The sequence below is a fragment of the Microcaecilia unicolor genome, chromosome 12 (genome assembly GCF_901765095.1).
Source record: "Microcaecilia unicolor chromosome 12, aMicUni1.1, whole genome shotgun sequence".
In the NCBI taxonomy this organism is placed as follows: Eukaryota; Metazoa; Chordata; class Amphibia; order Gymnophiona; family Siphonopidae; genus Microcaecilia; species Microcaecilia unicolor.
The window spans coordinates 2,994,841-3,005,603 of record NC_044042.1 but is presented as its reverse complement, the minus strand read 5'-3'; the positions used below and the strand labels follow the sequence as shown (position 1 = coordinate 3,005,603).

The following is a 10,763-nucleotide window of genomic DNA, read 5'->3' as shown; positions in this document are numbered from 1 at the left end:
GATTTCCACCATGACCTAAAAACACTACCACAGCTTAGTAAAAGACCCCCCTATGCTCACAAAAATGAACTATGCAAGGGGGGGGGGTGTCTAAAGCCCAGGGATTTGTATTTTATAACTCCCTGCATCTGTCCTATCTATACAGGCTAAGGCTGAAGCCCACAGCCAGCAGCATGAATTACAACTGTTGCCTATTTACGGGGCACAGCAGATCATTACATATTTTCAAAATACCATTTGATATCATAACTGCTGTTTTGGGGAGGTTACAATACTGCTTTCCCACCACCTCCCAGAACCTTTTGGGACTTAGTATAATTATTTTTCTGCTGTTCCAGGCAGGTTATCCCACTACCATTACCACACCTTCCTCATATTAAGGGATACTTGTGTTTATTCCAGACCCTTTCTGAATTCCATTACTGTGTCTGTAGCACTTCCTCTAACTACCCACCACCCTTTCTGTGTTGTTCCAGTCAAAACCAGGCTGGGGATACCACAATCCCTTAATTTGAAGAAGATGGAAACAAAGCATTGGGATAACATGTACAGAACAGCGGTTCAGCCCAAAGCAACAGTAAAGTGATTATGCTGTGCTTCCAAAGGGACACCAGGGGAGGGGGGGGGGGATAACCTGCACAGAATGGCAATTACAAGCCTTGGATGGGCCATTCCAGTCTATCTGCTGGTTTCCACTACATTATTATAATACTGTAATGTTTCTCAATGTATTTTAGAACTAGGCCAAATCAGTGCAACAAATTCTGGATGGACACATGGTGACCATCCATCAGGGCTCCAATCCAAAATGTCTTACACAGTGCAAGCAATCCAGTGGGTCTGCATCCAAGTAATTTAAGCAGGATAATAGCTAAAGAACATGGCTTGTCAATAGTTGATTTACAGCCATATAGAGAATTCCTAGAACGCTTGTCAGCCTTGACCAGCTGTCAGTTACAAATCCCTTTAATTTTGTGATGTATTCCACCAATTCATTTTGGATCACTCTTCTGTCCATAGCCATTAGCCTCTACAGTTCAGGCGAATACACAGCTAATTTATATGTACATTTCTGAGGGGAAAACCCAAATCCCTGGGCAAGCGTAATTAGTGGAGAATGAATGGAACCCTCTTATCAATCTCCTTACCAACAAGTGCAGTGTCTGCCTCTCATGATAACAGAATATATATATATATATATATATATATTTTTTTTTTTCAAGTGATGAAGCCTGGAAATTGTACACAAAATATTTATCTTCCATTCTCTCCTATAGCCTCCTTTCTTCAGGAAAATTCATGCCCATGAATAAAATTCAGTTTAGGTTTTTTTTGTTTTTCAAACATAAACATGAGTTTCTGAAAATTATTGCAAATTTTTTAAAATATAAAATCCCAGTGCAAATACACCAGAACCATTGGATAGGCAGATCTCCACTGCACACAGGAAGTGATGCAGTCTTTGGTACCAATCTGCTAAAAAAAATACAAACCAAAAAAATCCAAACAAAATCATACTAAGAACTGGATTTTAAGAGAATGTTTTTTTTGTGGTTTTTTTTTTGAATGTTTAAAAAAAAAAATCTTGATATTCCAAGGCAAGTTAATGCACATCACATATGACTCAAGTTCCTGGCTGGCATGGCACTTGCTGTTTTTCAATTTTTCCATTCAATTACCAATATAGTTTCTCCCTACTAAAGGCATATTAGAGAGAAATCCAAGCATCTGACAGCCTATCCCACTTTAAAAAATTTTTTCTCTAAAGCACCAGGTATTTTCCTCAATAACTTAAGCCCATAATCATCTGCTGCCAGTTTATCATTGAAACTAAATAGAAAAAATACTTTACATAAAAAATTTATGCACATAAAAGCTTATACTTAAGCAACCAGCCATATCAACATAATTTATATAAAAAACATTCTGTGAAATCCAACTAACTTTTTTAAGTACAAAGATGGCTGCTCAGAGAAAGGAAGTAGTAGATTGGGATTTCACCAATCACTGACAGACTAATCTGTCACCTAAACTGTTGGCCATGTGACCACTGAAATAAGCTCATTTCCTGTCACATGACTTAGGTATTTTTCCTTTAAACAAAATACAATATGGCTGACTAAAAATATCAATTTCTGAGCTAAAGGAAACTATATTGTTGCATAATATTTATATAATTATTTCCCTCCTATTATGGCAACTAGAACACAAGAAATCAGTCTGACAAAAATGTGTCTCAGTAACCTGCCAGGAGTGACCTAATCACCTCCAAATACAGGTCTGAGGGAATTTTAAAAAAATATTGAAAGCAACAGATTTGATGCCCATCTCTTCCCAAGCCCCTAATGTATTCAGTACAGATTGTCCAACTCCCCTGTTATGGTAGGCATCCTCTGTCCTCAGACTTTAATGGCATCACCTTTACTAACATCACAGCCTTTCCATTAAAACTGCAATATTAACTGTCTGCAAAGCAGACATTTGCCCTTACTGGAATATTAGCAGGTTGGACAGTGTAACAGTTCTTTAAGCTCTTAATATCATCATAAATTTCAAACAGTAAAACAGTTTTAAGCGTGCAACAACTTGGAACAAGAATCCTTAGTTTCTGTCCTGTTGGTCTTGCTGCCTAGGAAATAGATATGACAGGGATGAAGTAGGAGAAGAGAGGGAGTGGGCTGGGTAACATGGACAGGGTGATGGGAGGGGGCAGGACTTGCAAACAGTAGCTACTGCAAGACCAGAATCTCACTTGGAGCCTGATACCAGAAGCCCTACAGAACCTGTTTGTGGAAATGAGCAGGGGAAAAGACAGCAGCTATTTTAAGCCAGTAAAGTAATAGGTAGCTTCTGAGATACCAAGAGATTTCTCTGTGGCTAGGATTGGCTCTTATCTGTTCAAAAAGCTTCTCCCCGTCCTACAAGACTGGCAGGAATGGAAATCTCAAGAAGCACTGGAATGGCAGCATCCTGCTGTTTATGGCACAGTGGTCACCTGGTGAACACTCAAAGCTGCTGCAGACAATGAGTCACCAGATCATCAAGCTAAAGTCACCCAGGCTTTTCCTATACAGCCTCTGCAACTCAAGCGACAGGTCAACTGTATTGTAGGAAAGGATGTATTTAAGTGGAATGGAAGACGGGCCAGGCCTCCCACGACTTGCACAGAAAGAAACGGATAGGACTTGGCCTTCAGTTGTGACTATTTTGAAACCAGGAATAGCAGGTACTGGTGCAAAGAAGCCAAAGTAGACTTGACATTAAAGAGGGGACCTCTACCCTCTCCTCATACCAGGTAGGGACATACACACTTTGCTGATGTAGGAAATGGGTTTCTCTCTGGTGCTGCAGAAATGCACCACAGATTTAAAAAAACTGGGGGTAAAGTTTTCCAGTCCAGAACAGCTAAGTGGCAGAAAGGCAGTATTTTTCTTTTTAGTTCATTATTAAACAGCAAGTTCTCCACTTTCCTTCAGCCATTGGTGTATCAATCTCAAAAGGGAAGCAGAAACACTACTACAGAAAACCAAAAGCCTGCGCAGTTTCTCTCTTTCAGAGCTGAACAGCGTTTTAATGGGGTGGGGGTGCCTGGCCTTTCCCTAGGAAGGGACCATATGAGGGTATTTATACACATCAGCAGAGATACAAACACCAGAGAAAAACTGGATATATGGTCCAGCTTCCAGAGCTTCATCAGGTTCCTCCACTCAAAACAGAATGTAGAAGATGTGACCTGGACCCAAACCAAGCAAGATTTGGAAGTTGTAACCCAGAGCAATTACATTAGAATTAGTGCTAAGGATATTGAGCCACAGGAGGCCAGTGACACTCTCAAGACTCATATTTCACGTTTTATAAATAATGCAGCTTTGAAAAGTTCTGCTGACACTGATCTCTTAAGAACTGCCACTGTATGCCCCCCTCCCTTCACAACCTTGCAGTAACTTCAGTATATCTGTCCCCACCCTACCCAACAGAAGAAAAAAACAGGAAACAGAAACTGTAAAGTGTTCACCATGGAAGAGACATTGTGTTAAGAGATTAGACCTACATTCCACACTTAACAGTTTGTTAGGTTTAAGACTTCTGAGCTCTGAGACTCATTTCCTGTTAACATACATCAGACGCCACAGAAAAGGGCTTCCAGGATTCTGTGTGGAAGACCATATAGCAGGGTGATGATGTTCTCTCTGGCTTGCAATCTTTTCTCTGCACAGAGGACCCCCACCCCCCACACCTTTCATATGCAGGAGAGCCACATCACTGTGCTCTTGTGCACAGTGGTGTAAGGCCCTCAATAATCCAAATCTATTTTATTGACTGAAAAGACAAATTTGAAAGAAGTACTAAGACATACACAGCTCAACGGGAAGGAGAAATATAGTGTGGAAACCTTTTTTTTTTTGGGGGGGGGGGGGGGGGGGGCTATGAGAACAGCTTTCCTGTTGCTGGGTTGAGGACACCCCACCCCCAAGCAAACCAGAAAAGAGTTCTGAGTGAAGCAACCTGTGCTCAGTACGACTTCCACAGCCGGTCTTGCAGGTGGGAGGGGTGGGTCACAGGCTGGAATTAGGAGAGGTGAAATGTCAAAATTCAAACAGATGTCTCCAAGCTGTGCAAGGGGCTCTCTGACTGAAAGGCAGTAACTGTCACTGGTTCACTATCCACAGCATTATTATTCCGGTTAGGCAAAGCCGTTTTGTGAAGGCTGTCAGCGTGCTTTTTGAGACTGTCACTTTCATCACCATTGTCATCGTCACCGTCCATGAGTGGGATTCGAGGTTCATCCTCCTCCAGGAGGAACTCCGGGTGAGTCATGAAGTTATGGATGGAGCTCAGGGATTCTGGCGTGTTCAGGCCCACAAACAGAGAGCTACGGAATGCTTTTACCACTTGGATCTGTCCGTGGGAGGGAGAGAAAAAGAAGAGGAGGCCATGAGAGCAGGGTTGCGGCAGCACACACGACTGCAGGAGAACAGAGAGGTGCATCAAAAATGAGGCAGGCACCAGAAGAGAAGGCTGCTGAAAACAAGACCAATGAAGCTAACGACATTCCCAAACATGGGTGGAATTAAAAACAGCATTAGTTCCAACAAAAATAAGAAAATAACTGCAAAATACAATGCCCCCCCCCCCCCCCCCCCCCCCCACAAAACAAAACACGCACAAAACCAGCCCAAAAGAGAGAAGCAGGCGGGTTGGCTGCAGTGACAATGAATGTAAAATCTTGATTTCTGGAGGACAGTGGATGAAGACAGTCAACATCTACAGCAGGGAGCTGTACAAAAGCCTCTTCATCTCTACCCGCCTTCCATTCACTCATTTGCAAGGCAAAGCTGGAGAGGATATACCTTCACTGGATCTGCTGGATATTATATATATACACACACCATTTAGGTTTTGCAACCAACCATTGCTCAACTTGTCACTTTTGGGTCCACAAGCAAAATTGGTTCCGATGCCAACGTTCAAATGGCAAAAACGTCTAAGATTCCTTAAAAAGAGAAAAAGTAACGAGAAAAAAAAGAGGTGATAAGAGAGAGGCGTGAGAGGTACTGTAGAGGAAAACAGAGGGACAAGAGTAAGAAAAGAAAAGGAGATCTCACTATTCTGACAACATGTAACATGTTTATGAGGCAGGTCTGCAGGCATTAGGAACTCAGCCCCCAAAAGAGAACATTTCCCAACAGAGATGCATTTCTTATGCTACAACTGGCAGAAAACAGAGTTGGTTTCATCTGGACGTTATTTCCCACAAATGTACTCGTTCAAACTTATGAAAAGCAAAACTAGAAAACCCTTCTGGACACAACTCTAGGTGCCCTTTCTAGAATGAGAAGAAGTTGGCGGCAGATATTGCCAGTGTAACCACGTCTGCATCCTGACGGGAAACGCACCCTTTCTGAGCACTTTTATAACAAGCAAGGAAACAGGATTTGCTGAATTAGCAATTATACGGAGCTGTTCCCTGAAAAAACAAGCAGATGACCTTTCACTCGTGCATCATTAGGATCTTTGGTTTCAGCATATCACGCATGTCAGTACAACAGTGACACATCCATACTTGGCCCACGTCTTCCCCATCACTGGGCCACTTTCTCAGATACACCATCTGTCACCTCATACTCCCACACAACCGGCCACACAGCGCCTCCTCAGGTCGTTCTGTTGACTTTCTCCCACCTTGCCCAACCCGTCATAGCCCGGCCTCATAGGGCACACAAAGACCTAAAGCAACCAATCACAGACACAGACCTAAGCGTCACAGTGCACGCCAGTCAAACACGTGACAAATCACAGTGTACACAAGGCAACCAACCACCCAGAGCTGTGTTGGAAGAGCATGTTCAAGCGCAGCTGTAGCACACTTCATAACAATGTCATCACAGAAGACATCAGTAGGATTATGAGAGACAAACAGATTATAGTACCGAATCCCCAGTGGTACATAGCCTATCTCTGGCTGCCTCACAGTACCAAATACCCGATTCCACTTAGGTGAATCTTATCTCATTAGCCAGGTTACATGTGGGTGACACCATAAAGATACATGGAGCTCAACAAGCCCTACGTATCGCCCCTGCATCATTCATGCAGAGCTTTCTTGTGCCAGGTCGCAGGAAATAAAACTGGCTTTGTTCCAGATCCCACCTTGCGAACCTCCAGCTGTTACCACGTAAGCCCATCTCGTGAGCTGAGGGTTTTAAAGGGAGCACAAGGTTAACAGAGAAAAGTGGAAAAGTTAGAGATAGTTCTTGTTATTTTTATAGAAAGTGGCATATAGCTTTAGAAGGTGCTAGAAAGAAGCTAGCTTTGCAGAAACTGGAACAAAGTGTGCATCAAGTGTGAATGAAGAAAGGTGTGAGGTGTGACTGTCGTGTCATGCTAGTGCAGATCGTTTCTGGCAGAGCAGCTGACAGCGTGCTCATTCAGGACATGCTACTCTGGAGGTGAATACTTGCCTGCATGTTACTGTGCTAATGGACATCCAGCTGCTGCACTGAATGCCCGAAACCCTTCTCCACTCATGTGTGTCAGATGTCAGGCACCTGTGAAAAGCTGTGGCTATTTCCAGCACTTGTGAAAGTGGTAACAGGAAGTCATGGGTACAACTCAAGTACTCCAGAGCTTGGCATTTAAGCCCATGACACAAAGTGAGGCCAGGAGAGTGGTGTACACTGGTTAAAACTGGCTTTTAGACTGAGTTGCTACAGAGGACTGATTCTCTTTTCTGTTTCTCAAGTTCAGTGTTAACTATTTTACGATTATGCTTTTAGACTATGTTGTACTTTTATGCTATGGTTTTTGCTGCTTTATAAAAATAATCTCTTTTGTTGCAGATGTACTTCTGGCTTTTACTGAACTTGTACATACTGCTGTAAATCACCGAATTCAAGTAAATGCTAATTATTCCTGCTCAGCTCCTGGCTCAGCCTGTGCTTCATTCTTCTCTAGAATAGTGCCAGCAGCCTCAGGAAAGAGCCTCCATACCACAGCAACAGCCCTTTTGCTTGCCACTTGCTGTCCAGGAGACCCCCTTGGCATCAGCTGTAGCAGTGTATGGGTTCCCAGACCCGGTTCTACAGTCAGAGGTATCTGTACAGGTTTCAGTGCGGCTCCTCTTCCAAACCTCTGGGTTGGAGGGTGGGAGTTTGGAGCTAGAAACCTGAAACTTTCCAAGTTAACCTTTTCTCAGTTTTTTCACCTACAATCCCAGTTTTGCATTCTGAAGTGACAGCCTGGATCCTGTAGAGAAAGCGAAACAGATGGATCTCCCATCCCTCAAATTAAGAGGCAGCAAAAGAGAAGAGAGACAGCTCCCCAAATAGTACAAGAGACTGCAACAGGTTAAAAATTAACAGCTGTATACTGTGTGTGTGTTTTCTGTGTATATAGGTATCTATATATAGATACATATGTACACACACACAGAGCATTATTTTAAAGTTAAAAGAATTAAAAGTACAAGAGAAAGAAAAGAGAAGGTGGTTAGATTGTTGTACTTGCCAGGAGCATGCATTAGAATTAGACTATCACTCACTGCCCGCAGGAGGAGAAGTAGCAGCAGCAGCGGAGGAGGTGGGAGTGGAACTGGCGGAGGAAAGAGCTACATGGCTTGGGCTAGAAACATGTTTTACATCATGGTGTTGGCTAATGATGGAAGGTTGCCGCCTGAGGGCCCCTTGCAAAGAGGAGGTGCCACCCGTCTGGAATGTATAAACTACGTCCATCTGTAAAGAATCAGAGAGTAAGACAGCTTCGCACCAATCACAGGGAGAGGGAAATCAGTTTACACCACAGTCAAGGGGAGGGAGAGAAGGGAAGAGACAGCTTTGCACCATGAGAGGGGGGGGAGGAGGGAAGGAAAGAGACAGCTTTATACCACAGTCACGGGGGAGGGGGGGGGGGAGGGAGAGCAGAAGCGTAGCCAGGTTTTAACATTGGGGGGAGCGGACTGTGTAAGAAAAAACAGGTGGCAGCACAAGTAGGTCTTTAAAACTGCATAGGTGTTGTTTGAGTTGGAAGTCCGTTTGGGGAAACAGCCGCTCCCTTTGCACCCCCTCCCCAGCTACGCCTCTGGGGATGGGGGGGGGGGGGGGAGGAGAAGGAAAAGTGAGATTACTTACCTTTAACGCTGTCTACGGAGAACCCACAAAAAAGTCAGCCACATGTAGGTGACATCCTGCAGCGCCGTGAACAGATAATTGCTCTCCCAGAGCTCAGGGAAACCTTTTGGAACGGTTGCCCTGAGCATGCGTGAGAAGCCTCCTTCCCACATATGAGTCACTTCCTGCTTCAGCGGTTTACTAGCTTAAGCAGATTCAGCCGGAAGGGGAACGTGGATGGGAATGCGTGGCTGACTTATTCTGCTGTCCACTGGTAAGTAACCTCACTTTCTCCATGGACAAACAGGATGAGTCAGCCACGTGAAGGTGACTCCCAAGCTAGGGTGGCCTAGGTGTCTTGAGAGGGGTGCATTTGAGTTCAGGTGGCCGAATAAGGGAAGCTCAAATCCCGGAGCTAAATGTGTGGCTGCGTGAATGGAGCCAACACGAGCGCTTCGGCTTCCTAGACCATGGGATGATATTCCAAGAGCTACTGAGCAGTGATGGTGTCCATCTTTCGAGGAAGGGACGAACTGTCTTCAGTAATGGACTGGCTAAAGTACTAAAGAGGGCTTTAAACTAAATCTGCAGGGGATGGGTGAGAAAAGCCCCAAAGTAATTAATAACCCCCAGGGAGGTAAGACATCAAATATCATTATAGAAAAAGGGGGAAAAACATCTGGAAAGCATTGTATACCGATGCCCTCTAGAGGCTGCAATGACAGAAGCCGACTTAGATTTAATGGCAGTCATGGAGAGTCACGAATGGGATGTGCTAAAATCTATTCAGAAAGGACAGGGTAGGAAAAAAGAGTGGAGGAGTGGCGTTATATGTAACAATTGCAGGACATATGGGGTAAAGAAGAAGCATTGTGGGTTAAAATGGTAAAAGGGAAAGGAAAATGTATTTACATTCTTCACAGTCAGAAGGAAAAGTCCATTGATCATTATTACATTTTGGGGTTTTGCCAGGTTCTTGGGGCCTGGATTGGCCGCTGTCGGAGACGGAGTGCTGGGTTTGATGGACCTTTGGTCTTTTCCCAGCATGGCAGTGCTTATGTACTTATAGCTAGGAAAGGGGAAGTACTACTGATAGGTGATTTGAACATGCCGGACGTCGATTAGGGTGTCCCTGCCGCGCAGTCGTCTAGAAGCAAACAGACCTGGGATTCTCTACAGGAAGAATTGTTTTAGCAGTGGGTAACGGAACTGACGCGGGATGGAGCTATTCTGGACCTGGTGCTCACAAACAGGGAAAATGTTTCTGATGTTATTGTGGGAGATCATTTGACATCTAGTGACTACCGAATGGTGTGGTTCAATATTAAGACAGAGGAGAAGGTTTATTCAAGATTGAAGGTCCTAGATTTCAAAAGAACTAACTTTGCTGAGATGGGGGAATTTCTCAAGAAAGTTAGTAGGATGGGAACAGCTGAAGGAAACAGAACAGCACTGGGTGAAACTGAAAGGAGCTATTTTAAAGGCGACAAACCTTTATGTTAGAAAACTACATAAAAGAAAGAGGAAAAGAAGGCTGAAAAGGTAAGGGAAAGAAGTTTAGTCTTCATACGTTACAAGAAGACTCAGAAACAGAAGGACAGGCAAAAATACTTGTAAAACGCTAAGAGGAGCTAGAAAAGCTGTCAGGAATGTGAAGAGACTAATAGAAGAAAGGATAGCAGATAACGGTAAAATTTGGGGACAAGATATATGACCGGACAAAGTGCCATAATAACATTGTGAGATGCAAAGCTAAGGGGGAGGAATATGTAGAAGCTGATAAGGATAAAGCTGAACTGAATAACAATTATTTCTGTCCTGTGTTAACGGACAAAAGGCCAGTGGTAGGACCACCGAAAACAAATGCTAATGGGGATGGATGTACGGTAGAACGGGACTGATTTTCAGAAGCCTCTGGGAGAAGCTGGCTAAACTAAAAATAGACAAAGCGATGAGGCCTGATGGGATACATCCGAGAGTACTCAGGGAATTCGGAGATGTTCTGGTGGCACCTGCTGTCTGATCTCTTCAATGCTTCCTTCTGGAGTGGTCCCAGAGGACTGGAGAAGGGCATATGTACAGCGCTGCGTATGCCTTGTAGCGCTATAGAAATGCTAAATAGTAGTAGTAGTAGTAATCTCTCTGCACAAAAGTGGA

General features: G+C 43.9%; 1 protein-coding gene across 3 annotated transcripts in view; it reads right to left on the bottom strand.

The window, feature by feature from the left end:
* Nucleotides 1-249: 249 nt before the first annotated feature.
* ATP2B4 (ATPase plasma membrane Ca2+ transporting 4) overlaps nt 250-10,763 on the bottom strand; it is a 168,829-nt gene continuing 158,315 nt past the window's right edge. For 2 of the 3 annotated variants that reach the window (XM_030221070.1, XM_030221069.1), the window contains exon 21: nt 250-4,899. In XM_030221070.1, coding sequence (XP_030076930.1) covers nt 4,594-4,899 — 306 coding nt within the window. In that variant the 3' untranslated portion in view covers nt 250-4,593. Of the gene's footprint in view, nt 4,900-8,111; nt 8,232-10,763 lie in introns of all 3 variants that reach the window. The other variant, XM_030221071.1, reaches the window with a different exon arrangement.